General features: G+C 40.3%; 1 protein-coding gene across 1 annotated transcript in view; it reads right to left on the reverse strand.

Moving 5' to 3' along the window:
* Positions 1-27,696, reverse strand: part of VEGFC (vascular endothelial growth factor C) — a 204,194-nt gene that overhangs the window by 5,736 nt on the left and 170,762 nt on the right. The window contains exons 4-5 of the mRNA XM_040333737.1: positions 22,161-22,315; positions 1,474-1,583 (exon numbers count right to left, since the gene is read on the reverse strand). Of these exons, the coding sequence (XP_040189671.1) occupies positions 1,474-1,583; positions 22,161-22,315 (265 nt within the window). The remainder of the gene's footprint in view (positions 1-1,473; positions 1,584-22,160; positions 22,316-27,696) is intronic.

The raw sequence follows: 27,696 nt of genomic DNA on the forward strand, positions 1-27,696 counted from the left end.
CTTATGCAAGCACATTATTTTATTTTTTATTTTTACTTCATTTTGTTTTTCAATTAAATTATACAGTTTATACGTCCCATTAAAGGTGGAAAAAGTTCTGAAATTATTTATCTTTGTCTCTTTTTTTTACATCACAGAAACCTGACATTTTAGAAGGGGTGTGTAGACTTTTTATATCCATTGTAGATGGGCTTATGTTTATTTTTCAACCTGACTAATTTTGTAACTGTGTAACAACTGTATATTCCAAGCAATTAGCATTTATATATAGTGCCCACTCACTCACCCACCCACTCACCCACTACCTTTGCGACTATGAGGTTGATTAACTGAAATTGTAGAGTGCAAAATCTGGTGCAGCTCTGCATAGAAACCATCAGCTTCCAGGTTGTTTGGTCAAAGCTTAATTGAACAAGCTGAAGTGAGTAGCTGATTGGTTTCTATGCAGAGCTTCACCATATTTTGCACGCTCCAGTTTTAGGAAATCAACTCCTTTATCGTTGTTTGATCTTCTGGAAAGGATTGCAAAGTGTGTCTGTGGAAATGTATGTTCATTCATTTGTGAAGTCAGGTACTGATTCTGGACAACAAGCCTTGACCTGCAAATTCCTCTGAACCAAACTCAACAAACCATGCTTTTATGGTCCTGGGACACAATCATGCCGAAAACAAAAAGGGCCTTCCTCAAATTGTAGCCATACATTCAAATTGGAACCATATGTTTGTTTAAAATCTCTTTGTATGCTGTAGTTTTAAGAGTACCCCTTACTGGAAACACCTGAACTCATATTGGAGGACCAAATATATTTGGCTACATAGTGTATCATGCTGATGTACTCTTCTTTAGACATCTCTGTTGTATTTAAACTAGTAACATTTTTATTGTGTAAGACAATGCAAAATGTATGAATGATGAGCATAATGCAGCCAGCTTTACCTCCCTAGCTGATTTGGGGCAGGGGCCAGCAAACTGGGTTTTACTATAATTTTTAACAATTGTCCAGTGACATAACATGTCATCATGGTGCTGCTCATTAAAGGAATCTTTAGTGCAACCTAACTGCAATAGTGCTTGTTATCTGAGCTAATAAAACGTCTGCAGAAATATTACAAGCCTTTTTCTTTAAAATAAATGGATGACAGATGATCATGCATGGGAAACATACACAGTATGTATAGAATAGAATGTGGATCATATTTCTTTGCTGTAATTTTCTTATTTTCTTATCTTGATGATACAAAAAAATTGTCATATTGCACACATTATTCATAATAATGACAACAGAGCCGTAATCCGATATTACATCACCATCTTCTAATTTGCCTAATTATCCTATACTCTACATGATGTATGTACATTATTTTTTATAAACATGACAATTGGAAAGAAGGTAAATAAATGAAGATCATCAGTACAGCAAATAATTAATTACATTCTCTCCTAATGTATTCAACATGGTGCAAATCTCTTACCTGATTCCTCATGATGTAATGAAAACCCAGAGTCATGTTGTTCTATACATCTGCACAAATGATTATTCCATGCGTAATTTCTAGGACATGTTTTATTTGCCACTTGACAGCTGAAAAATAATTATGACGTTACATATAGTAATCTGAAAAAGCAAATACTTACAGAAGTAATTTGAATATTACAGGTTTTCAGTATTTTGTACTCTGTACTTCTGTTCCCTTTCCCGCCAACAAACTTTACTGCTCTCTGCTAAGAAAGCTGTGATTCAAAAAATGGTTCTCAATCTCATTTTTTTAAACTAAATTCCTTTACATTATTGGATGTCTTTAACCGCTTAAGGACCGCCTAACGACGATATGCGTCGGCAGAGCGGCACGGCTGGGCAAAAGGACATACAGGTACTTCCCCTTTAAGAGCCCAGCCGTGGGTCGTGCGCGAGCGCCGCCACCGGCACGCTCACAACCTGGTTGTGAGCTCCGTGACCGCACCCACGGACCCGATCGCCGCTGGTGTCCGGCGATCGGGCAACAGAGCTGAAGAACAGGGAGAGGTAAGTGTAAACAAACCTTTCCCGTTCTGTCATAGGGAACAACGATCGGTGATGTCACACGCCAAGCCACGCCCCCACACAGTAAGAATTACTCACTAGGGCACACTTAACCAGTTTAAGCGCCCCCTACAGGTTAACCCCTTCACTGCCAGTGTCATTTTCACAGCAATCAGTGCATTTTTATAGCACTGGTCGTTGTAAAAATGACAATGGTCCCAAAATGGTGTCAAAAGTGTCCGATGTGTCCGCCATAATATCACAGTCATGATAAAAATCGCTGATCGCTGCTTTTTACTAGTAAAAAAAAAACTATTAATACAAATTTCATAAAACTATCCCCTATTTTGTAGACGCTATAACTTTTTCGCAAACTGATCAATAAACGCTTATTGCGTTTTTTTTTATACCAAAAATATGTACAGGTATACCCCACTTTTAAGTACACAATGGGGTTTATTTACTATCGCTGGAAAGTGCAAAGTCAGGTTCACTTCTTCGTAGAAAACAATTAGCTTTTACCTCCAGCTTGCTCAATTAAGCCTGGTAATAAAATCAGGGAGCTCATTGGTTTCTATGCAGAAGTGAGGCTTCACTTTACAAAGAATACCCAATCACGTGCAAGGAAAATAAAAAAAAAAACAGCATTTTTGCTTGTACATGATTTGATGATGGAAGTCAGCAGAACTTCTGCTCATTTACTAAACTCTGGAGCAACTGCACTTGCAGATGTATTTGCACTTTGCAAAGAGCACACTTTTTTTGCCTTTAGTAAATCGAGCCCTAAGGCCTCGTACACACGATCAGTCCATCCGATAAGAACGGTCCGAAGGACCATTGTCATCGGTTAACCGATGAAGCTGACTGATGGTCTGATGTGCCTACACACCATAGGTTAAATAACCGATCGTGTCAGAACGACGTACTGAAAAAAACAAAGTTCAATGCTTCCAAGCATGCGTCGACTTGATTCTGAGCATGCGCAGGTTTTTAACTGATGCTTTTGCATACTAACGATCAGTTTTGACCTATCGGTTAGGTGTCCATCGGTTCAATTTTAAAGCAAGTTCTAATTTTTTGGACCGCAGAAAAACACAAATCGCGGCAAAGACGCTGTAAGGTTGCTGGTTCAATTAGACCCGGGTATTAAGGACAATCTGGGTGTATGGAGGCTCCCCAATGCATTGGTAGTGAAAACATCCACACGCACACATGGTATGTCCACACTAGCTTTATTTTCTAATGCGCACTTGTTCATAATCAAATCATACAAGAAGGGAACGCCCTTGTCCCAGCCAATCATATCTAAGTTATTATGTTATAGAAGTAATATTCGTCACAATTATACATCGTGTGTAAAATATAACAGTCTGTATTCCGGGCGCCTGACTGATCTTGGTTCCTACTGCAGCTTATCTAATGTTTATGTTCTTTGACATAATAACATTGACATAATAAAATTCCTTTACATTATTGGATGTCTTTAACCGCTTAAGGACCGCCTAACGACAATATGCGTCGGCAGAGCGGCACGGCTGGGCAAAAGGACGTACAGGTACTTCCCCTTTAAGAGCCCAGCCGTGGGTCGTGCGTGTGTGCCGCCGCCAGGCACACTCACGACCCGGTTGTGAGCTCCGTGACCGCACCCGTGGACCCGATCGCCGCTGGTGTCCGGCGATCAGGCAACAGAGCTGAAGAACAGGGAGAGGTAAGTGTAAACAAACCTTTCCCTTTTTCTTTTGACTGATCTTGGTTCCTACTGCAGCTTATCTAATGTTTATATTCTTTGACATAATAACATTGCCAAGGTTCCTGGCTTCTCCTAGAAGCTCAAGGATACATTTTCATACAAGCATTAATCACTAAGGGGGAACTCTAACAAGCCTTATAATGCATTATTAATATAAGGGAACTATAGCCTATCAATCATTGATATCAATGGGGGAACTCGAACCACCTTTCAGACGCGGTTAGCATTTTTGCTGCATTTTTCAGTGGCTGTAGTCAGGGTAGGCAAATGTACATGTAGCCTTATATTTATTCTAGAGGATTTACAGCATGTAATTTACTACTAAATCGGATAAATTGGAATCTGTTTTTATATGATTCAACACTAAAAGCTTTCTACTAAAGTGCACCCTGAAATATTTAGAAGTTCCCCTGGAGGTACATTTACCATTGGTTTAAAAGATATAATCTGGAGTGTTTGATAGAAGAACTGTCTTTGTTTTCCATTATAGGGTTCACTAGACATAAGAAAATGCTCTGGATCCCAGGTACATGTATGCAACCCCACCTCTGCCCTTAGGTGTGGTACAATGACTTCCAGTATGCTTTTCGATAACTGGTGGTAATTAACGCTTACAAAGCTCCCCCAATGAAGATCTCGTCAGATGAGTAGTCACTGCAAATGGAAAGCAGAACCTATCTCCCCCTGACCATAACTTGACCTTATGGTACCTGCTAGCAACCTGTAATGAGACTTTATTCTCTTTTGTTTTTTCAGTACAAAACCTCTTTAAAATCACAACTCCCATAATTGCCCTTTCTGGGATAAAAAAAAAATACAGTTTCTGGAGGGATTAACAGAAAGCTACATGCTGTTTTGTATTTTCAGGATATAGCATAGAGAAAAATACTACTCCCAAAACACATTACAGAAACAATCAGTATTGTGTCATGAAGATTTAGTTTCTGTATCATATGTTATTACAAAGACATAGAATATTATAAATAATTTTAATACAACATAAACTGCGTACAGCTACGATGGCTCGTGGAATAGTGCTGGACTGCCACAGTATAATGACGGCGGCTGGTCGGCAACGGGGTTAAACAGTCCATTCTGTACAGTTTGTGGGGCCCATGGCTTGTATTTTTTAAAATGATGAAAGCCAATATAGAAGTGCACTGCACGTGGAGTTGCTCTAGATCTGAAGGGAAGCTCTGCTGATTTCTATCATCCAATCAAAAATGCATTTTTTTTTCCCTTGCATGTTTCCCTCAGATGTAGAGAAACTTGCAGTGCACAGATTACTAACCACTGTCACCGTTTTTGACGGTCGGAATTTGGTGTGTTCTTGTGTATGCAAGACATCTTGAGCGGAATTCCATCGGAGTTTATTCCGACTGAAAAAACGGTCGCGGCATAAGACTACTGGTGGCCTGGCTGCCTTTGAATTTAGTATTTACTGAGTCACTGCCCTGCCACAATCATGCAAATCAGAGACACAGTGAAGCCCTGATCTTTGTATATGTTCCAGGTAATTGTCTCCAAAAAGTACTGAATCTATTAAATCAACATGCAATTCAAGCAACTGGCATTTACAGAGAAGAGGTCTGCAATGGCAGCCCCCATATATTCTTTGAATAGGCTTCCTTTAAAGTGGATCCAAACCCAAGAACAACATTGATTACCAGTCCTTAGATGTGGTCGCTGCATTTGTTTTTTTTTTTGTTTTTTTCAGTCTTTTTTTTACATTCAACTTGCTGATCCTGCCAACATCACACTTCCTGTCTTATGCTGACAACTATCACTCACTATACTGTATTTATGCAGGAGCACCCTATAATGGAAGAACTTGGAAGGCTGATGTTTGAGATTTAAGTTCAGTGCACAAGAAATTACAAGGGTGCTGGATTTCTGGCATATTCAATGCATCGTTTTCTGAATGTGCGGAAAATGCACTTAAAGTGGAATTAAGTGCTACTTTTTTTATTTATTTTGTTAAATGGGTCCCTAGGTGATCTATGCCTTAATGTGCATTAATGGACCACATTCTAGTGCATTCAAAAGGAATCCTCCAGTGCTGAGCTGTCACCACTCCCACTGATCACAGGTTCGCTCTCTCTGGCCGCTTGAATGGCCAGGCCATGATGACATCACTCTGGCGCATGCGCATGGAAGCCACATCATCAGAGCAGTGCCGTAAATGCACACTGAGCTGCACATGCGCAGATAAGTGTACATTAGAGCTGACAGGCATTGGGAAGCATTTACGACAGGGGAGACCGATTTTTTTCATTTTTGTTTGTCATCAATTTATTTATTTTTAAATAAGCGTTTAATACTACTTTAACCTGAACAAAGAAAACAAATGCAGCCACCACATCTTATGCTGCGTACACACGATCATTTTTCGGCATGAAGAAAACGTTGTTTGTCAAAAACGTCATTTAAAATGATTGTGTGTGGGCTACACATAATTTTTCAGGTTCTGAAAAACAACACATTTTTTTTTTGAACATGCTGCATTTTTAAACGTCGTTTTAAACTATGTTGTTTTTCGGGTTGTAAAAAATGATCGTGTGTGGGATAAAACGATGTAAAATACCCACGCATGCTCAGAAGCAAGTTATGAGACGGGATCGCTCGTTTGGGTAAAACTACCGTTCATAATGGAGTAAGCACATTCATCACGCTGTAACAGACAAAAAAGCGTGAATCGTCTTTTACTAACACGGAATCAGCTAAAGCAGCCCAAAGACGAAGGGAACTTCCCCTTTATAGTGCCGTTGTACGTGTTGTACGTCACCGCGCTTTGCTAGATCATTATTTTAAAACGATGGTGTGTAGGCAACGTCGTTTTAATGATGAAGTTGGGAAAATGTCGTTTTTTGGACATGCTGAAAAATGATGTTTTTTTTTCATGCTGAAAAATGATCGTGTGTACGCGGCATAAGGTTTAAATTTTTGTTATTTTGTTCAGATACCCATTTAGCAACCTTTTCTTGATTTAGCATTCAACAAGATGTACAGTACCTTGAATGACTGCATATTTACCTAACTTTTTAAAGGAAATCATTACAAATCAGTTAACACTCTAAAACATTTTTTACTCGTAAATATATAGATATTTGAGAAAATCCCAAGGGCCCTATTTATTACGTGTTCCTGAAGCTGTGTGAGACTTTAACCGCCCAATCAATATCCCACATCTCATTGCTCTGAATGAGTATCATTTATCTTAAACTCAGCACAGATGTTTCTGACAAAAGATTTTGATTGGCTGCAGCAGATCCCAAGACAGTAATTCTGCTTTTAATATGTACCTTGTGACACAGAGGAGCTTAACGTGAAGCCTGATATGTTATTGTACAAAGCCTTCCCATAATGTATGGCTTTTACTGAATAATTATTTTACAAGTTATCGCTATATAATCTATAACAAACCATTAACACTAGAGCGCAGATTTAATGTTGCAGGTTTTTTATTCAGGACTTTTACCTAGCAAACAAGCAAGAGCTTGCCACTGAACATTTGAACTACCCTACTGAGATTTCAACACATGAAACTGGGGCTGCCCTGGAACATAAACTGAAGCACATTGTCAGGAGTTCCCAGCAGCCAATGAAAATGTTTCTACAGAACCATCTGCGTTACACCAAACATAAATAAAACCAAGTCAGGACAATGGAATGTGGAATGCTGCGAGTACATGACAGACCGATTGCCAGTGTTTTAGCAATGTGAAACAGACAATCCATTAGCCTTCAAAAGTGATGCCTGTTAAGAAATATATATAGTAAAAAAAGTATTTGGGAAATGATAATGCAACGTATGTTTCCATTGGAGTTTGAAAAATACTAGAACCTTTCTGCTAAATAGATGCAACATGTATTGTCTGTATTTTCAACAGCAAAATATTCACAAATACCTCTTCCCCAAGCAACTCTAAAGCCTCGTACACACGACCGAGTTTCTCGGCAAAAACCAGCAAGAAACTTGCTGTTTTTTTTTTTTTTGCCAATGAAACCGGTCATGTGTACATTTTTCGACGAGGAAACTGTTGAGGAACTCGTCGAGCCAAAAATAGAGCATGTTCTCGTTTTCCTCGACGGGAATGGAGAAAATTGGCTCGCTGAGTTCCTCGACAGCCTAACAAGGAACTCGACGAGCAAAACGATGTGTTTCGCCCGTCGAGTTCCTCGGCCGTGTGTACGAGGCTTTATGCTGGCTTTAGGCTAGTAACATTTTGTTATAAAAATTTAAATTTTAAGAACGTTGGTTTGATTTTTTAATTGTAATTGGGGTCAAACCCTCGTTCATTTGCAACTGCAGTGATGGGAAAATTAGAAGTTGAAAAATGTTTCACAAATTTCTAACAGTAAATGTGTTTTTTGTTCATGAAAGTCTATTCAATCCAAAATGTAAAAAAATAAATGTTTTTTGAAGTACAAACAATATTTGTCAAGTCTTTGAATGTTCTAAGAATTTCCGTACAACTCTACCAGTGTATGGACAACTTTAGGCTGCTCATAGACATAAGCTCATACACACTATAAGAAAATCAGGTGAACATTTTCATCCCAGGAACGATCGTATGATTTTCTGATAGTGTGTACACAACTTTCAACAGATGATTTCAACCTTCCAAATAAAAATATTTGTAAAGGACGAACTTATGGTTTGGGAGAAACCAAACCAAACAAACCATTTTGTTTAATGTGTACCATTTTTGGATGATTTTTGTACGTGAAAAATCAGAACTGAAAGACTGCACATGATCAGAAACATTAAACAACAAAAAAAAGCCTTTGTCGCATTTGTCAAACTTTCATACATTATTTTCTTCCTCGGTAAAGACTTGCTGTGAAACAACAAGGAAAATTGGCCAAATTGTTTAGCCGATTTTCCTATAGTGTGTACCCCACTATAGTCTGGCTGTATCTGGATATGGCTAATTTCATCAGACCCACAATCTAATATCAGGGTATCAGCAGACATCCTGTACTAAGCAATATTCAGGGAAAAAGACTGGACAGGTTAGATATGCCTGCAAAATCATTGTAGGATTCGACTTTGCTCCACTCCCTCTGCTGCTACATTTATATTAATAGGTACAGTTGGGGTGATCCAAGACATGTGTTTATGTAATAGCCGAATACCGTTTAAGAGGTCAGGTTGTACCTGCATGATATATTTAAAAGAGGACATCCCCCTTCCTTAATAGATCTGACTACAATAAAACACTCTCCTTTATAAATCTAAATCTAAGTTATTAGTCCCAGAGCTCTGTTCCCCCCATGGGTCAGAAACCTGCAACTTAAAAGAAAAATGTCATCAACAGCCAGCTCCTTCTTTCTTTATTCTCTGCCAGCCCACCTGTGACATCTGCAACTGATCTCACACATACGTCATACAACATTACACAATTTGTTGATAGAGAAAAAGCCCTCCAGCACCCCCATCCCCAATATGTCACAGTGAAACAAGGTCTCAAACACTGGTGACATAGCCTTTTCAATGGCCAATGTAAGACACTGGCTATGTCACCAGTGCCTGGATATACCAGGAAAGGACATGATAAAAAATGCAAATACCTGTATGTTACATAGGAAGTAGATGTAGATGCAGAGCTGCAGCAGATATTTTAGCTTTAACTGTAGAAGAGCTCAAAAAGTGATCATACAATTCACAAATAAACTCCATATATGGGAGTCTCTACAGCCCAATTCCAGGTTTTAAGAGATGTGACCCCACTTCCCATCAACTCTATTTTCCTAAATCCCTTTATATATACCTTACATCCTGTAAACTGGGCAGCCATGTGATATCATAGATCCATTCGTGAGCAATGTGTGATCCTTATTCCTGGACAGTGCACCATTCTGAGCAGTAGTATTGTGCCTAGGCTAGTGATGATGAACCCATAGGGTGCCATTTAATCCTATCCTTGAATGGCAGAGATTTTTTTTTTAATTGTTAATATCCTAAGCTCCTTGTTTTTTTAACGATTATACAATAGTGGATTTTTTTAATTGTTAATTGGGGGGGGGGGGGTTACTGATGAATGGAATTACATTGTATGTAATTGCAGGTTTTTGCACATAGTGTTGCCTGAACCAGTCTTTATTCTTTATTACCATGCTAACAATTTCCCCCATATAATGCACACAGAAACAATGGTTATTGGCTATTCACTTTGCCTATTATTTCCATTTTTTCTATAAGGTACCTATACATATTTGACATCTGCCTGATTTCAGCCAGTCCAGTAATGACTGCCACACCTATAGGCACATTCAAATTCAACAGATGCTAGCAGAAGACAGATATAAGGGAAAATGTGGATCAGCTGTATGTTAAAATGTTGGCTTTCTCAAGCTGTCATGACCACTGTATATGGCACTATAGGTGTCTGCCATGTCCATAAACTCTTAACCCGAGTGAAAAAAGACTAATGGACTGTTTTCATCGGACAAACCGGTGTCTTTTTAACAATGGTATAAAAAAATAGAACATGTTTTACATTTTTCCTATGAGTAAAAAAACGATAGGAATTTCCGATCGTCTGTGTGGAACTCCACCGGAGAAAAATCCATGTATGCTCAGAATCAAGTCGACGCATGCTCAGAAGCATTGAACTTAATTTTTTTCGGCTCGTCGTAGTGTTTTACGTCATTGCGTTTTGACACGGTCGGAATTTAGTCTGATAGTGTGTATGCAAGACTGATGAAAGTCAGCTTCATCAGACATCCGACAAAAAAATCCATCGGATTTGATTTCATCAGAAATCCGATCGTGTGTACACGGCTTTACGTATCAGGTCAGCACGCTTATGTGCACATCTGTTATAAATAAAATAAACAGGACTACTGCTTAGATAGTTTTCAAATGCCCAAGAATTGTTTATTGTCTAAGGTAAGCTGTGTTTGCACATAAAAAATTTGAAGAAACCAAATTTTAAAACTAGCTGTAAATGTTTTACATATTTGAGTTCCATATAATGTGCTTGTAGTAAAAGGTCCTCCTCAAGTATTACTTTAAATTCTGGCTAAGCTTTAAAAAAAAAATCATATATGTGTTCACTAATAAAAGCAGCAGTAACTGAAAGTGACTTTCCAGAATTCTATGCAGTAAGAAAATGACGCAGTTTCTGTAGATAAAAACTGTCCCTGATTTTCCATGTGTTTTTGCTTTTTTTTTTGAGGGGAAAACAGACCTGATTTTCAGTACTGATGAAAATAACCATAAAATCACTGCAAAGTGGTCAGTGACATCATTTAGAGCAAAAGAATATAAGTATGTTGGACTCTAGAACCAATATAAAAGGGCAGCTAAAACAAAAAAGGTTCCATCTGAGCTCCTTCAAAGGTGCGTGACGTCTGATCTGCAGTTCTTCCTATGCGGAATCAAGCTGCTTGCATGTGGACAGTCCCTTAGAGACCTGTTTGCCTCCTTTTCTGTAGGTCCCCACCTCACCTATACCTGTAAACCTGTCATTATCAGATTTGTAACTCTCTTTTACCAGAATCCAAAGCAAACTTAAAGAAAATGGATTGGTGACCCTATGCAAAACCATCCATTGGAATACATCGTCCTTGGAGGAAGAAATAATCTGACTATAACCCTAAGAATACCATCCCACAGTCAAGCACGGAGGCGGAAACATGATACATAAAATATTTGGGTCTGTTTCTCAGCTAAAGGTACAGGCCGACTTTGCCGCATTGAGAGGCCAAAGAATAGGGCCACGTATTGAAAAATCTTGGATGAGAACCTGTATCCTTTGATTAAGTGGCATGTCCAGCCAAGTAACGCGTAAGGGAGGAGAGCCGTTGGTGACATCCTCTCCGCTCGTGGCCGAGAGCGGAGAGGTTCATTGTTTACACGCTGTCATTTTCACCTATCATATGTAAGTGCATCTGTTTTTAATTAATAAATTATTCCGACGGTTTTACGCTATGGAGTTTCTATTTGTGTTTGATTGTTTGAGAGCCATTCATCCTTTGAACCACTGCTGATACCTGGGAGCCACTGGTTGTTGTGGGATTGAAGAGATGGGTGTTAATAGCTGGCCAGGAACCGTTCATCCCTAGCAGAAGCTGCAGTGCCAGTCAGCCATTGATACTGGAGATTCTTACAGGCTTTATTTAAAGCCTTTTGAGGTGAGAGGCTTGGGGAAATAAAGCATATGGAGCACTTTGCACTTGGGAGCCATTGTGGATTCAAGCACTTAAGTTCTGAACATATTGGACACCAGATTGATTGTTTTGCACATTTACTTATTGTGTGTGGAGTGTGCACAGAGACTCACTTTTCATCATTATATTTTTTATGCATGCATGGTTTTGTTTGCATTATCATTATTGCACATATGTTTATTTATTCATTGTGGTCAGTGTTTATTGATCACTGATATTAATATTTATTCTAATTATTACATATTCTATGTTAATTATGCTATTTTCTCACATGACGTTTAGCACATTTTTATTTTTATTTTTAGTTATAGTTTGGATTTTATCATTTCATTTGTGAATTTTATTTTATGATCACTGGTGTTGGTACCTCCTGTACTAACATTTATTATATGCACCATATTTTTGCACTTTATATTTATTAATAATTAGGTGCCCCTGGGCCCCTTTATCGTCTTTCAATCTCTGGTGGGTTTACACATTCTGGTTGAAGCACCTGCTTTCCTCCAGGGCTTGTTAATCTCAGTCCCTGAATTGCAATTGGTGCATCTGTTCCCACCTCATGTGGTAATAGAATTATTTTTGTTTTTTATTTAGCAGTTGTTTGATTAGTAAGCGCCATTACACCCCTTTTATTATATGTATAATTAGTTAGCAGCTAGAACACAGAGGTGAATATACAACCTTCAATAGACAATAAAAGAAAACGTGGCGTGCAGCCTTTTGCTGTAATAAATGTAAAGTCTTATCAAGTAGTAAACAATATAGTCCTGAAATATATATAAATCTGTGATATAATTGAAAGAAATCTTCTGTGCATTCAAAGTAATTCCAGTGCTGAGTGTGCTGTGTTTAAACCACTCACCAGAAATCAAGTAATAACAAGCATCAAATAAACGCACTTCACCCAACGTGCATAGAGACTGCCACAGCCGTGCACCTCCACCAATCTTGACACTCACCAAATAGCAGATAACAATAAGCCATGTACTGTTGCTATGATGCAAAGTGGCCTCTTGATCAGGTGCAGCAATCAGACTGTAAACCCCAAAGGGATCATGCATTGTGCAAAAAAAGCTCTCCAACAGGAGCCCAAATCATGCTTATATAGTGTAGTATTTTAATAGTATTAAAAACAAACACAATAGCTGTAGACTAAAAATAACAAAACTGGCGAGAAAACATACAAAGGTAGCCAGTTTTGCCATAACCACCGTTGTAAGTTGGGGGTTTGGATTCCTGGAGGACTGGGCCGACTTCTCAGTCGGTCATCAGTACTATAGAAGGGACAGACTGCACCTAATCGAGGAGGGTGCAGATCTGCTGGGAGTAAAGATGGCCAAAAAGTTAGAGGGGTTTTTAAACTAGGCAATGGGGAGAGGGTCCAGAGTTAGGCCCCATACACACGAGAGAATTTATCCGCGGATACGGTCCAGCGGACCGTTTCCATGGATAAATCCTCTCAAAGATTTCCGCAGATTTCGATGCGATGGAGTGTACACACCATCGCATTGAAATCCGCGTGGAAATCCTCTGGCGATGACGTGTCGCGTTGTCGCCACGATTATGACGCGGCGACGGGCGCGACGCTGTCATATAAGGAATTCCACGCATGCGTCAAATCATTACGACGCGTGCGGGGAATCCCTTTGGACGAATGGATCCGGTAAGTCTGTACAGACGAGCGGATCCATCCGTTGGAATGGATTCCAGCAGATGGATTTGTTGTGCATCACAGCAAATATCCGATCTGCTGGAATCCATCCCAGAGGAGATTTCTCCGCGGAAACAGATCCGCTGGCGTGTACACACCATAGGATCTATCCGCAGAAACCCATTTGCTGGGATTTATCTGCGGATGGATTCTATCGTGTGTACGGAACCTTAGAGGTAGTCAGCACAGAACTACCAGAGGGTAGTATTGGGGGCATTAATGGTAGGTTGACTAAAGCACATAAACCCAAGGTAAGTATAGTAACAAGTCCTAGTTGCAATCTCGGAACACCCAATAAGAGGATAGTATGCGACCAGTCTAAACTATGTGGCATTTTCACCAATGCCAGGAGCCTGGCAGACAAGATGGGTGAACTAGAGATACTGTTGTACGAGGAGGATTTGGATTTTGTGGGAATTTCAGAGACCTGGTTCAACAGCTCTCATGATTGGCTGGCAACCATTCAAGGGTATTCCCTTTATTGCACGGTCAGAGAGGATAAAAATGGGGGACGGGTATGTCTATATATTAAGAATAATGTACAAGTGAATGCGGGAGATGACATCACTAATGGAGCTAGGGAGGAGGTGGAATCCTTATGGGTAGAGCTCTGAAAGGATGAAGCTAAGGGGAAAATAATACTGGAAGTATGCTATAGGCCCCCTAACCTGAGAGAGGAGGCGGAGGTAGACTTTAATTATCCAGACATAGACTGGGCGGAGGGAACCACACATTCGTCTAAGGCTCGCCAGTTCCTAAATATCTTGCAGGACAATTTCATGGGTCAAATGGTAGATGCACCAACTAGAAACAGAGCGTTACTAGATCTACAGATTAACAACAATACAGACCTGATCATGAATGTGGAAATATGGGGCAATTTAGGGAACAGCAATCACAGGTCAATTGGCTTCAGTATAAATCACACAAATAGGAAACATACGGGAAATACAAAGACACTGAATTTCAAAAGGGTCAACTTCCCTAAACTAGGAACCTTGCTAGAAGGCATCAATTGGGATAAAATCTTAGGAAAAAAGAACACGGAGGAGAGATGCGTTCGCATATTAAATAAGAGCATTAGCCAGTGCATTCCATTGGGTAATACATTTAAAAGAGCAAACAAAAGTCCTGGATTGCTTAACTCCAATGTAAAAATACATATAAAAGCAAAGGAGAAGGCCTTCAAAAAATACAAGGTTGAGGGATCATTATCAGCATTTAGACTTTATAAAGAATGCAACATGAAATATAAGGGTGCAATTAGGGCGGCTAAGATAGAACACGAAGGACACATAGCAGAGGAGAGCAAAATAAGTCCCAAGAAATTCTTTAAGTACCGTATTTATCGCGGTATAACGCGCTCCCGCGTATACCGCGCACCCCCAAAGTGGCCCGAATTCCTGTGGAAAAAAAGTTTTTTTGTACTTACAGTTTTGGTGTCTTGCGCGGCGTTCATCGGCGGCCTCGTCGGGTCCGGCGTCCATCTGCGGCTTCGGGTGTCCTCTTCGGCGGGTCGGGCGTCCGTGGTCGGGTGTCCTCTTCGGCGGGTCGGGTGTCCTCTTCGGCGGGTCCGGCGTCCTCTTCGGCGGGTCCGGCGTCCTCTCCGGCGGGTCCGGCGTCCTCGCGTCCTCCCTGCTCGTTTCCCGCCACGAGTTTTGAATACTGCGCCGCCATATACCGAGCGCAGTACACTCGTGTAACGTCAAGCAGGCTCGGCAACTGTCGTGCTGACGTCCTGAACCCGAAGTTACACGAGTGTACTGCGCTCGGTATATGCCGGCGCAGTATTCAAAACTCGTGGCGGGAAAGCGGGTATCGGCGTATATCGCGCACCCACGATTTTGCCCTGATTTTCAGGGCAAAATAGTGCGCGGTATACGCCGATAAATACGGTATGTAAAAAGCAAAAAAGGGAGGACAGACCATATTGGCCCCATAAAGATTGAGGAAGGACATCTGGTTACAAAGGATGGGGAGATGGTGAAGGGATTGAATTTATTCCTCTCCTCAGTCTTCACAAGGAAATCGGGGGGCTTTAGTAACCAAAACTGTAGTGCTTATCCTCGTGACACGTCACAGGAAGCACCCTCATGGTTAACAGAAGACAAAATTAAAATTAGACTTGGGAAACGTAACATTAATAAATCACCAGGACCGGATGGCTTGCAACAGAGGGTACTTAGGGAACTCAGTCAAGTAATTGCCAGATCATTGTTCCTAAATTTTACTGACAGTCAACTGTCTGACTGGAATGGTACCAGCGGATTGGAGAAAAGCCAATGTAGCACCAATATTTGAAAAGGGCCCAAAATACATCCCTGGTAATTACAGACCAGTTGGTCTAACATCAATAGTATGCAAGCTCTTTGAAGGGATGATACAGGACTATATACAAGATTTTAGTAATGAAAACAGTATCATTAGCAGTAATCAGCATGGATTCATGAAGAATCATTCTTGCCAAACCAATCTATTAATCTTCTATGAGGAAGTGAGTTGCCATCTAGATAAAGGAAGGCCAGTAGACGTGGTGTATTTGGACACAGTTCCCCATACACGTTTACTGTACAAAAAAGGGTCCGTTGGCATGGACCATAGGGTGAGTACATGGATTGAAGCCTGGCTACAAGGGCAAGTTCAGAGGGTGGTGATAAATGTGGAATACTGGGAATGGTCAGGGGTGGGTAGTGGGGTCCCACAGGGTTCTGTGCTGGGACCAATCCTATTTAGTTTATTCATAAACGACCTAGAGGATGGGGTAAACAGTTCAATCCCTGTATTTGCGGATGTGGAAACCTTGCAAGAAGATCTGAACAAATTAATGGAGTGGGGAACTATATGGCAAATGAGGTTTAATGTAGAAAAATGTAAAATAATGCACTTGGGTGGCAAAAATATGAATGCATTCTATACACTAGGGGGAGAACCTCTGGGGGAATCTAGCATGTTAAAGGACCTGGGGGTCCTAGTAGATGATAGGCTCAGCAATGGCATGCAAGCTGCTGCTAACAAAGAAAAATGAATATTGGCATGCATTAAAAAAGGGATTATCTCCAGGGGCAAAGCGATAATTCTCCCACTCTACAAGACCCTGGTCCGGCCACACCTAGAGTATGCTGTACAGTTCTGAGCACCAGTCCTCAGGAAGCATCTACTGGAAATAGAGCGAGTACAAAGAAGGGCAACAAAGCTAATAAAGGGTCTGAAGGATATCAGTTATGAAGAAAGTTTGCAAGCACTGACCTTATTCTCTCTGGAGAAGAGGCGCCTGAAAGGGGATATGATTTAAATTTACAAATATGGTACTGGTGACCCCACACTAGGGATAACACTTTTTTGCAGAAGGGAGTTTAACAAGACACATGGCCACTCATTTAAATTAGAAGAAAATAGGTTTAGCCATAAACTAGGGTTCTTTACTGAAAGAACGGCCAGAATGTGGAATTCCCTTCCACAGGCGGTGGCCTCAGTGGGGCATCAATATTTTCAAAAAACTATTAGATAAGCACTTGAACGACCAAAACATACAGGGATATACAAGGTACTGACTTATAATCACACACATATAATCACACACATAGATTGGACTTGATGGATTTTTTCAACCTCACCCACTATGTAACTATGAATTACTTTGAATACATGGAAGATTTCTTTCAATCATATCATAGATTTATACATATTTCAGGACTATATTTGTTCACTACTTAAGACACCACTACATATAAATGTAGACAAAACTCAGGGCAATGATATAAAATGTACAACCCCCCCCCCCCCCCAACCGATGAAGAATACATTTCTGTTTTTTTAAGGGGAGATCAACACAAAAATTCTTACCCTAATCTCCCCACCAGTTCTCGTTGCGACAAGCAGTCCATTGGTACAATGCAGGATCAGCCACCAGATACTATCCTGATGATGTGGCTGCTGATCATGCGTTGCAAGTCATGATGTAATACTGCCTAATGAGGAATGGACCATCACATTTTGTGGTTCCATAGATTAAAGGGAGATTCCCTTTTGATACCTTCTTCACTTTTTGGATACCTGATCTGAGGCAGAATAACAACTACATGGGACACTGTGTTGACAGATATGGTGTTCAACACAATAGTGAATTTAGTGAACTAGACATGTCTTGTACAGATGTCCTTCAACACTTTGTTTAGTAGTATGGACTGTACAGAACAGCTGTAAATATGTACTAGATTTTCCAAACAAATGTAACATGATTCTCGCTCAAAATATATTATGGCACATACAGTATATACTATAAGAATAGACAATATATTTCTTATATATTTTTGTGTAAATTGTCCTTGATATTTTCCAGATGTGAATTGGTACAAGGCCAATATTTACCTTTATTTTAACTCAGAATCAGAAAATCAAGGCAAATACATCAGCTAATAGTGAAAAATTAGGTAACAATAGCAACAAACATTTAATGTTATGAAGCTTCTTGAGAAAAGGGTTTGTCCTGATGTGGAAATTTGAATTTTAGCAATACTTAGCCATAAAACACTATCATGCTTTTACATACAGTTAAACTTTTTGACCAAGCCCCCTTTAAGAACACCCCTGGTCCACAGCTCACCCTTGCACCCCTCCTCCACAGCTCACAGCTCCCCCTGCACTTCTCTTTCACAGCTCACCTTTATATCCTTGGTTTACAGCTTACCGCTATATCTTTTGTTTACAACTCACCTCTATATTCTTGGTTTACAGCTAACCTTTATATCCTTGGTTCACAGCCCCCTCTGCACTTCTACTTCACAGCTTACCTCTATATCCTTGGTTTACAGCTCACCTCCCCCACCTTGGTTTACAGCTCACCTTTAGATCCTTGGTTTACAGCTCACCTTTAGATCCTTGGTTTACAGCTCACCTCTATACCCTTGGTTTACAGCTCACCTTTAGATCCTTGGTTTACAGCTCACCTTTAGATCCTTGGTTTACCGCTCACCTCTATATCCTTGGTTTACCGCTCACCTCTATACCCTTGGTTTACAGCTCACCTTTATATCCTTGGTTTACAGCTCACCTCTATATCCTTGATTTACAGCTCACCTCTATATCCTTGATTTATAGCTTACCTCTATATCCTTGATTTAAAGCTCACCTCTATACCCTTGGTTTACATCTCACCTCTATATCCTTGGTTCACAGTCCCCTCTGCACTTCTACTTCACAGCTTACCTCTATATCCTTGGTTTACAGCTCACATCTATATCCTTGGTTTACAGCTCACCTCTATATCCTTGGTTTACAGCTCACCTCTATATCCTTGGTTTACAGCTCACCTCTATACCCTTGGTTTACAGCTCACCCCTATTTACTTGGTTTACAGCTCATCTCTACACCCTTGGTTTACAGCTCACCTTTATATCCTTGGTTTACAGCTCACCTCTATATCTTAGGTTTACAGCTCACCTCTATATCCTTGATTTACAGCTCACCTCTATATCCTTGATTTACAGCTCACCTCTATACCCTTGGTTTACAGCTCACCTCTATATCCTTAGTTTACATCTCACCTCTATATCCTTGGTTTACAGCTCACCTCTATATTCTTGGTTTACAGCTCACCTCTATATCCTTGGTTTACAGCTCACCTCTATATTCTTGGTTTACAGCTCACCTCTATATCCTTGGTTTACAGCTCACCTCTATATCCTTGGTTTACAGCTCACCTCTATATCCTTGGTTTACAGCTCACCTCTACATGCTTGGTTTACAGCTCACCTCTATATCTTTGGTTTACAGCTCACCTCTATATACTTGGTTTGCATCTCTCCTCTATATCCTTGGTTTACTGTTCACCGCTATATTCTTGGTTTTACAACTCACCTCTATATCCTTGGTTCACAGCCCCCTCTGCACTTCTACTTCACAGCTTACCTCTATATCCTTGGTTTACAGCTCACCTCTATACCCTTGGTTTACAGCTCACCTTTATATCCTTGGTTTACAGCTCACCTCTATATCATTGGTTTACAACTCACCTCTATATCCTTGGTTTACAGCTCACCTCTATATCCTTGATTTACAGCTCACCTCTATATCCTTGATTTACAGCTCACCTCTATATCCTTGATTTAAAGCTCACCTCTATACCCTTGGTTTACATCTCACCTCTATATCCTTGGTTCACAGTCCCCTCTGCACTTCTACTTCACAGCTTACCTCTATATCCTTGGTTTACAGCTCACCTCTATATCCTTGGTTTACAGCTCACCTCTATATCCTTGGTTTACAGCTCACCTCTATACCCTTGGTTTACAGCTCACCCCTATTTACTTGGATTACAGCTCATCTCTATACACTTGGTTTACAGCTCACCTTTATATCCTTGGTTTACAGCTCACCTCTATATTCTTGGTTTACAGCTCACCTCTATATCCTTGGTTTACAGCTCACCTCTATATCCTTGGTTTACAGCTCACCTCTATATCCTTGGTTTACAGCTCACCTCTACATGCTTGGTTTACAGCTCACCTCTATATCTTTGGTTTACAGCTCACCTCTATATCTTTGGTTTACAGCTCACCTCTATATACTTGGTTTGCATCTCTCCTCTATATCCTTGGTTTACTGCTCACCGCTATATTCTTGGTTTTACAGCTCACCTCTATATCCTTGGTTCACAGCCCCCTCTGCACTTCTACTTCACAGCTTACCTCTATATCCTTGGTTTACAGCTCACCTCTATACCCTTGGTTTACAGCTCACCTTTATATCCTTGGTTTACAGCTCACCTCTATACCCTAGGTTTACAGCTCACCTTTATATCATTGGTTTACAGACAGCTCACCTCTATATCCTTGATTTACAACTCACCTCTATATCCTTGGTTTACAGCTCACCTTTATATCCTTGGTTTACATCTCACCTCTATACCCTTAGTTTACAGCTCACCTCTATATCCTTGGTTAACAGCTCACCTCTGTATCCTTGGTTTTCAGCTCACCTCTATATCCTTGGTTTACAGCTCACCTCTATATCCTTGGTTTACAGCTCACCTCTATACCCTTGGTTTACAGCTCACCTCTATACCCTTGGTTTACAGCTCACCTCTATATCCTTGGTTTACAGCTCACCTCTATATCCTTGGTTTACAGCTCACCTCTATATTCTTGGTTCACAGCTCACCTCTATATCCTTGATTTAAAGCTCACCTCTATACCCTTGGTTTACATCTCACCTCTATATCCTTGGTTCACAGCCCCCTCTGCACTTCTACTTCACAGCTTACCTCTATATCCTTGGTTTACAGCTCACCTCTATACCCTTGGTTTACAGCTCACCTTTATATCCTTGGTTTACAGACAGCTCACCTCTATATCTTTGGTTTACAACTCACCTCTATATCTTTGGTTTACAACTCACCTCTATATCCTTGGTTTACAGCTCAACTCTATATCCTTGGTTTACATCTCACCTCTATACCCTTAGTTTACAGCTCACCTCTATATCCTTGGTTAACAGCTCACCTCTGTATCCTTGGTTTACAGCTCACCTCTATATCCTTGGTTTACAGCTCACCTCTATATCCTTGGTTTACAGCTCACCTCTATACCCTTGGTTTACAGCTCACCTCTATACCCTTGGTTTACAGCTCACCTCTATATCCTTGGTTTACAGCTCACCTCTATATCATTGGTTTACAGCTCACCTCTATATTGGTGGTTTACAGCTTACCTCTATATCCTTGGTTTACAGCTCACCTCTGCACTTCTTTTTCACAGCTTACCACTATACCCTTGGTTTACAGGTCACCTCTGCACTTGGTGCACTCCTCTGTGGCACATCTCCATACCCATGATTCACAGCTCAACTCTGCTCACCTCTGCCACACTCCTTTACAGCTTTTGTACCCCTTGTCCACAGCTCAACTCAGCACCCCCTGCACCTCTTTTCCACAAATCATCTCTGTACTCCCTGTATCACTGCGCTTATCTCTCATCTCAGGTGCCTCCTGCTACTACAAGCTGCATTGTGACCTTCTCCTTGGGTGATGCTGCCTGTACAGTGCACCCTTGCTGCTACACAGAGCATGTAAGTGTGACATGTTTGTTATTTTTAAATAATAAAACCCAAACCTTTAATGTAAATAATGCAATGTTTGCACTGGTCTGGGCTTGTACTAACAGCTCTAAATACACAGGGAAATAAAAGACATAGGTACAAGCCTATATATGCGTAGTTACATGGCATTTATGCATATATTCTATCTGGGAGGTTAATGCCAACTTGTACGTTGGGACCACAAATTGTCAATGGATTAAGCCTTGGACAATCTTGGTGCAAATTGGATAATGATGTTAAACCTATTCTACACATCATCGTTACATACTGTAGTTAGTCTGGTTGAAAAAAGACACAAGTCCATCTAGTTCAACCATCATAATATTTTCTTAATGCAATTTTTAAGAATAGCATCTATATCTTAACAGCACGCACACAATTAAATGAAAAACCTCTTGATACTTACTGTATTTGTGTTGCTGGCAATGATCGTCTGATAATTGAATGGACTTGTCTGTAAACATCCAACTTAGACATGCACCGACAGGATGTATGGTTTGCAAAACTAATTGTTACTGGTTTTACTGGTCCTTGAGACAGCGGGACTGTGATTTCAAATAACTAAAATAAAAAAAAATTAGGAACATTTTCAGTTATAATTTATTACTATCAAACATTTATCAATCAAAAACAAGTTATCAGTAGTTGACAAGCTAAAGGTGGAAAAACACCCCACCTAGAGTAACAGATAATATTGTAAAACATTTAGGAACTACAATCTGAAGACTCAAGACAAACTGCCAGGTATATGCAGTAAATTAAGTATACTATTACAGGTGTATGTATCCAAGAGCAAAACCTTTTAATTATATTGCTTAGCAATTTTGTTTTTTTGTGATGGCTGCATAAGTTTCCTTTGTTAAGCATTCGTTCTTCTATTTTCATCTGGTGATCCAGCTAGTAAGTCTGTTATTCATAAGAAAAGTTATCTTGCAGTTACAAGGATGAGACAGGCCACTGGCAGGGGTGCTTACAATGATTATTTGTAATTTATTTATGTAAAACTTTTTTTCTGTAACTACTTATAAAGTAGTTATACTGTAAGTACTACTTATAAGTACTTATAAGTATCTGATAGCTGAGTCAGCCAGGAACCACCATGTTTGTTATCTTGGACACTGTGTGGCATTTGGGGGGTGGTTATTGCAGCCAATTTGGGGACTATTTAACCACTTAAGCCCCCCGGAAGGATTTACCTCCTTAATGACCAGGCCATTTTTTTGTGAAACAGCACTGAGTCGTTAACAAAATGTATATCCGTTTTTCCCACATCTTTTGGTGGTATTTGATCACCTCTGCAATTTTTATTTTTTGCGCTATAAACAAAAAAAGACTGACAATTTTGAAAAATAAACAATATTTTCATCTTTTTGCTATAATAAATATCACCCCCCCCCCCCAATTTTTTTTTTAAATAAAAACTAATTTCTTCATCAGTTTAGGTCAAAATATATTCTTCTACATATTTTTGGTAAAAAATAGCAATAAGCGTATATTGATTGGTTTAGCGTCTACAAATTATTATTATTCTTTTTTTACAGGTTATGGCGGTGATCAGCGATTTTTAGCAGGACTGTGACATTGCCACGGACAGAACGGACACTTTTGACACTTTTTTGGGACCAGTGACATTTATACAGCGATCAAAAATGCACTGATTGCTGTATAAATGAAACTGTCAGGGAAAGGGTTAACACTAGGGGGTGATCAATGGGTTAAGTGTTCCCTAGGGAGGTGTCCTAATCACTAGGACTAGTATCACTAGTAAAAGGAATTGTCAAAAACTGTCTGTCTTTTATTACTTTTTGACACTTTTTTGGTTAATGGGTAGGGGTACTATGTACCCTATACTCATTCACATGGGGGGGGCGGGATCTGGGGGACCCCTTGTTAAAGGGGGCTTCCAGATTCTGAAAAGCCCCCTGCACACAGACCCCCACAACCACCGGCCGTGGTTGTGGGGAAGAGGCCCTTGTTCCCATCAACATGGAGACAAGGTGCTTGGGGATGGGTGGGCAGAGCTCCCCCTGCCCCAATGCACCCACCCTTCCTTGTGGCCTGGTATGGTTCAGGAGGAGGGAGGGGTGCTCTTCACCCCCCCTTTACTAACCTGCTGGGCTGCATGTTTGGATAAGCGTCTGGTATGGATTTTTTTTAGGGGAGGGGGGCACGCCGGTTTTTGTTTTAAATTTGCCATGGGGTTCCCCTTAAAATCCATACCAGGCCCTTCTGGTCTGGCATGCATTGGGGGGAGGACCCCATACTGTTGTTTTTCATCATTTTTAATTGTCAGCATTGCATAAACGGGGCGACCAGCTATTTGCCAAAAAACAGGGTTGACCCCACACGCTGTATTTTGGCAAATACCGCAAATACTGCATGTGATAACGCCAGCAAAACCCTGGTGGTAAATATTGCATGTTTTTTTACTCTCTGGTCTGTTTTTGAATTGGACTTAAGAGCTTTTTAAATTATATTTACCAGCACATTTTATTTAATTTTTTTCTTTTATGAATTGGAGTTAATTTACCGTATGCGTTAATCTATGGAAATGAGTCACATGACCATGTTACCGCATTCCCTAAAATGTTAGTGACCCCACAAAGTCTTATGCTGCGTACACACGACCGTTATTCATGTCATGGAAAAAAACAAAGTTCCATTCGAATGGCGCCACCCTTTGGGCTGATTATGCTAATTTCCCTTCTCATAACTTGCTTCTGGGCATGCATGTTTTTTTCCCTGTCGTTAAAGCCTACACACGACCATTTTTTCACGATGAGAAAAATGAGAAAACGAGAGCAGGTTCTAAATTTTTAATGGCCATTTTTCTTGTCGAGAAAAATGCTCTGGAGCCTACACACAACCGTTTTTCACGACCAATTTCAAAAATGGCATTCTTCTCGTCATGAAAAACAGTCGTGTGTACGCCGCATTACTCTCCCCTTTCACATTAAAAAAATCCTCAATGCTTCTACGGCTCTAAAATATAACCACTTAAGGACCGACTCCTGCACATTTACGTCGGCAGAATGGCACGGCTGGGCACATGCACGTACAGGTACGTCCTGTGCTAGTATCCAGCCGTGGGTCGTGCGCCCGCGACCCAGTCCGAAGCTCCGTGACTGGGACCGCGGGACCCGCGGACCCAATCGTCGCTGGAGTCCCGCGATCGGTCCCCGGAGCTGAAGAAAGGGGAGAGCTGTGTGTAAACACAGCTTCCCCGTTCTTCACTGTGGCGGCGGCATTGATCGTGTGATCCCTTTTATAGGGATACACAATCGATGACGTCACACCTACAGCCACACCCCCCTACAGTTGTAAACACACATGAGGTCAAACATAACCCCATCAGCGCCCCCTGTGTTTAACTCCCAAACTGCAACTGGTCCCAAAAATGTGTAAAAATTGTCTGAAGTGTCCGTCGCTGATCGACGCCATTAGTAGTAAAAAAAAAAAATAATAAAAATGCAATAAAACTATTCCCTATTTTGTAAATGCTATAAACTTTGCGTAAACCAACCGATTTTTTTTACCAAAAATAGGTAGAAGAATACGTATCGGCCTAAACTGAGGAAAAAAAATGTTTTTTTATATATTTTTGGGGGATATTTATTATAGCAAAAAGTAAAAAATATTGATTTTTTTTCAAAATTGTCGCTCTATTTTTGTTTATAGCGCAAAAAATAAAAACCGCAGAGGTGGTCAAATACCACCAAAAGAAAGCTCTATTTGTGGGGAAAAAAAGGACGCCAATTTTGTTTGGGAGCCACGTCGCACGACCGCGCAATTGTCTGTTAAAACGACGCAGTGCCAAATCGCAAAACCTGGCCGTGTCCGTTAGCTGCATTTTGGTCCGGGTCTTAAGTGGATAATAAAGGTTTTGCAGGGAGAATTTGGTCACCTTGAAATGAGCATGGTAGGTGGGTGACGCTGAAGACTCCATTGCAGTACTAAAGTTCCAAGATAACTCAAGAGCTAGTTTTGACACAAAATGTGACTACCAGTTGTTGGTGAAATAACCCGTTAGCTGCTGACAGAACAGAAGCATGGCTTGCAGAACAAGGGAAAGTCATTATAGTGTCTGCTAATACTCTCATCAGAAATAAATTTGCATTGAATTATTTTAAGCACATTATGCTTCATATGATGCTGAGGAAATATCTATGTAATTCAAACAGCTTAGGGTTCCTCTGGTTGCTGGCATGCAAACCTTTCTGCAAAGCATCTGTGTCCGATGTGGGAAGCTTGATACAAGCTTTTATATTAGACACGGCTCATAAGAAAGAGAGATAAAAACCACATACAGCAAGATTTTTTTCACACTGTATAAAGGAAAAGAAGGCAAAATACTGACAACCTTATGGAAACAGAGAGGATCTTTTTACATTGCTTTTTCCTGTATTTACTTCAAAACATGTCAGTTATAGATGAAATTCTTTGGAAAACAAGTTTCTTCAGCAGTCATAATGCATGTATGTTCCCATTTGGAAGAACTTGAAGTCTTGGCGTTATACTTCTCAGGGAGACAGCACTATGAATTCTCCATTTCCCAATACACCAAATGCAAGTCATCCAGAAGGTTCACAGTGCTATAAATATACAGTAAGTTACTAATGCTGTATCTTGTAATACTAAGTCTTTGTCACTTTTAGCAATGGAATCAGTGTTACATAAAGCAAAAACTGAGTTTATAAAATTGATTTAACTCAACCGCCAGAGGAAAGACAACATATACATATATGGCAACTCACTGGACTATATTAAATTGTTATTTTTTTGATTATTAATAATAAATAGAATATATAAATCCATATATTAATATTGGTACCACACACCAAACACACCTAAAATCACACGTACATACCTCTCTCTCAGAACACAAAACATTTCCCTTGTATAATGCAAAATAGCTATAATCTCAAATATATATATATATGGTAGGGGTAGTGATCCTAATGATAGATGGGATTAAATTGTGGTCACAAATAAGTTCTTATGCATGTAAATAATAGTTCATATCACCCAGCCAAAGATAGCATATCTGCCAAGCAACACAATTTAAGTTCCGGGATCGATCCAAGATATATGGTGAAGTGATGAGCAAATCCCCAATCCTCAATGTCTTAAATGTCCATGTGTGTCATTGAGACCAGGTTGACACACATGAACATTTAAGACATTGAGGATTCATTTCCAAGTTGGTGATGGAATATACTCACTTTGTGCAACCTGGAACGCAATGGTGTACCAGGGAGGTGATATCCATGTTCACACATATCTTTTAACTGATTTATTATTGCTGTGGCTATATGCCTATATCAGTGTTGCCAACCATCCGTATTTTTACAGACAGTTTGTAAAAACGGGCACTTTTTACCCCTGTTCGTAAATGTCTGTGGTTGCGGGAATGTGCCAGTAAAAATAGCCGAGATCGGTTCGGCTTGGAACTGCACATGGAGATTGGAGGCAGAGGGTGATTGGAGGCAGGGGGTGATGGTGGCTGCGGTGGCACCGCAGAGGGGGATGGAGGCAGGGGGTGTTAGTGGCAGGGGGTGATTGGAGGCAGGGGGTGTTGGTGCCACAACAGAGGGTGGGGGATGGAGACAATGGACTGTTTTCATCTGACAAACCGATCGTGTGTGGGCCCCATTGTTTTTTTTTTCCATCGGTGAAAAAAAAGAACATGTTTTAAAATGTTCCTATGGATAAAAAAACGATGGAAAAAAACGATCGTCTGTGTGGAAGTCAATCGGTCAAAAATCCTTGCATGCTCAGAGTCAAGTCGACGCATGCTCGGAAGCAATGAACTTCATTTTTCTCAGCATGTCGTAGTGTTTTACGTCACCATGTTGTACACAATCGGATTTTTGACCGATGGTGTGTAGGCAAGACTGATGAAAGTCAGCTTCATCGGATATCCGATAAAAAAATCCATTGGA

Source organism: Rana temporaria, chromosome 1 (genome assembly GCF_905171775.1).
Source record: "Rana temporaria chromosome 1, aRanTem1.1, whole genome shotgun sequence".
NCBI lineage: Eukaryota > Metazoa > Chordata > Amphibia > Anura > Ranidae > Rana > Rana temporaria.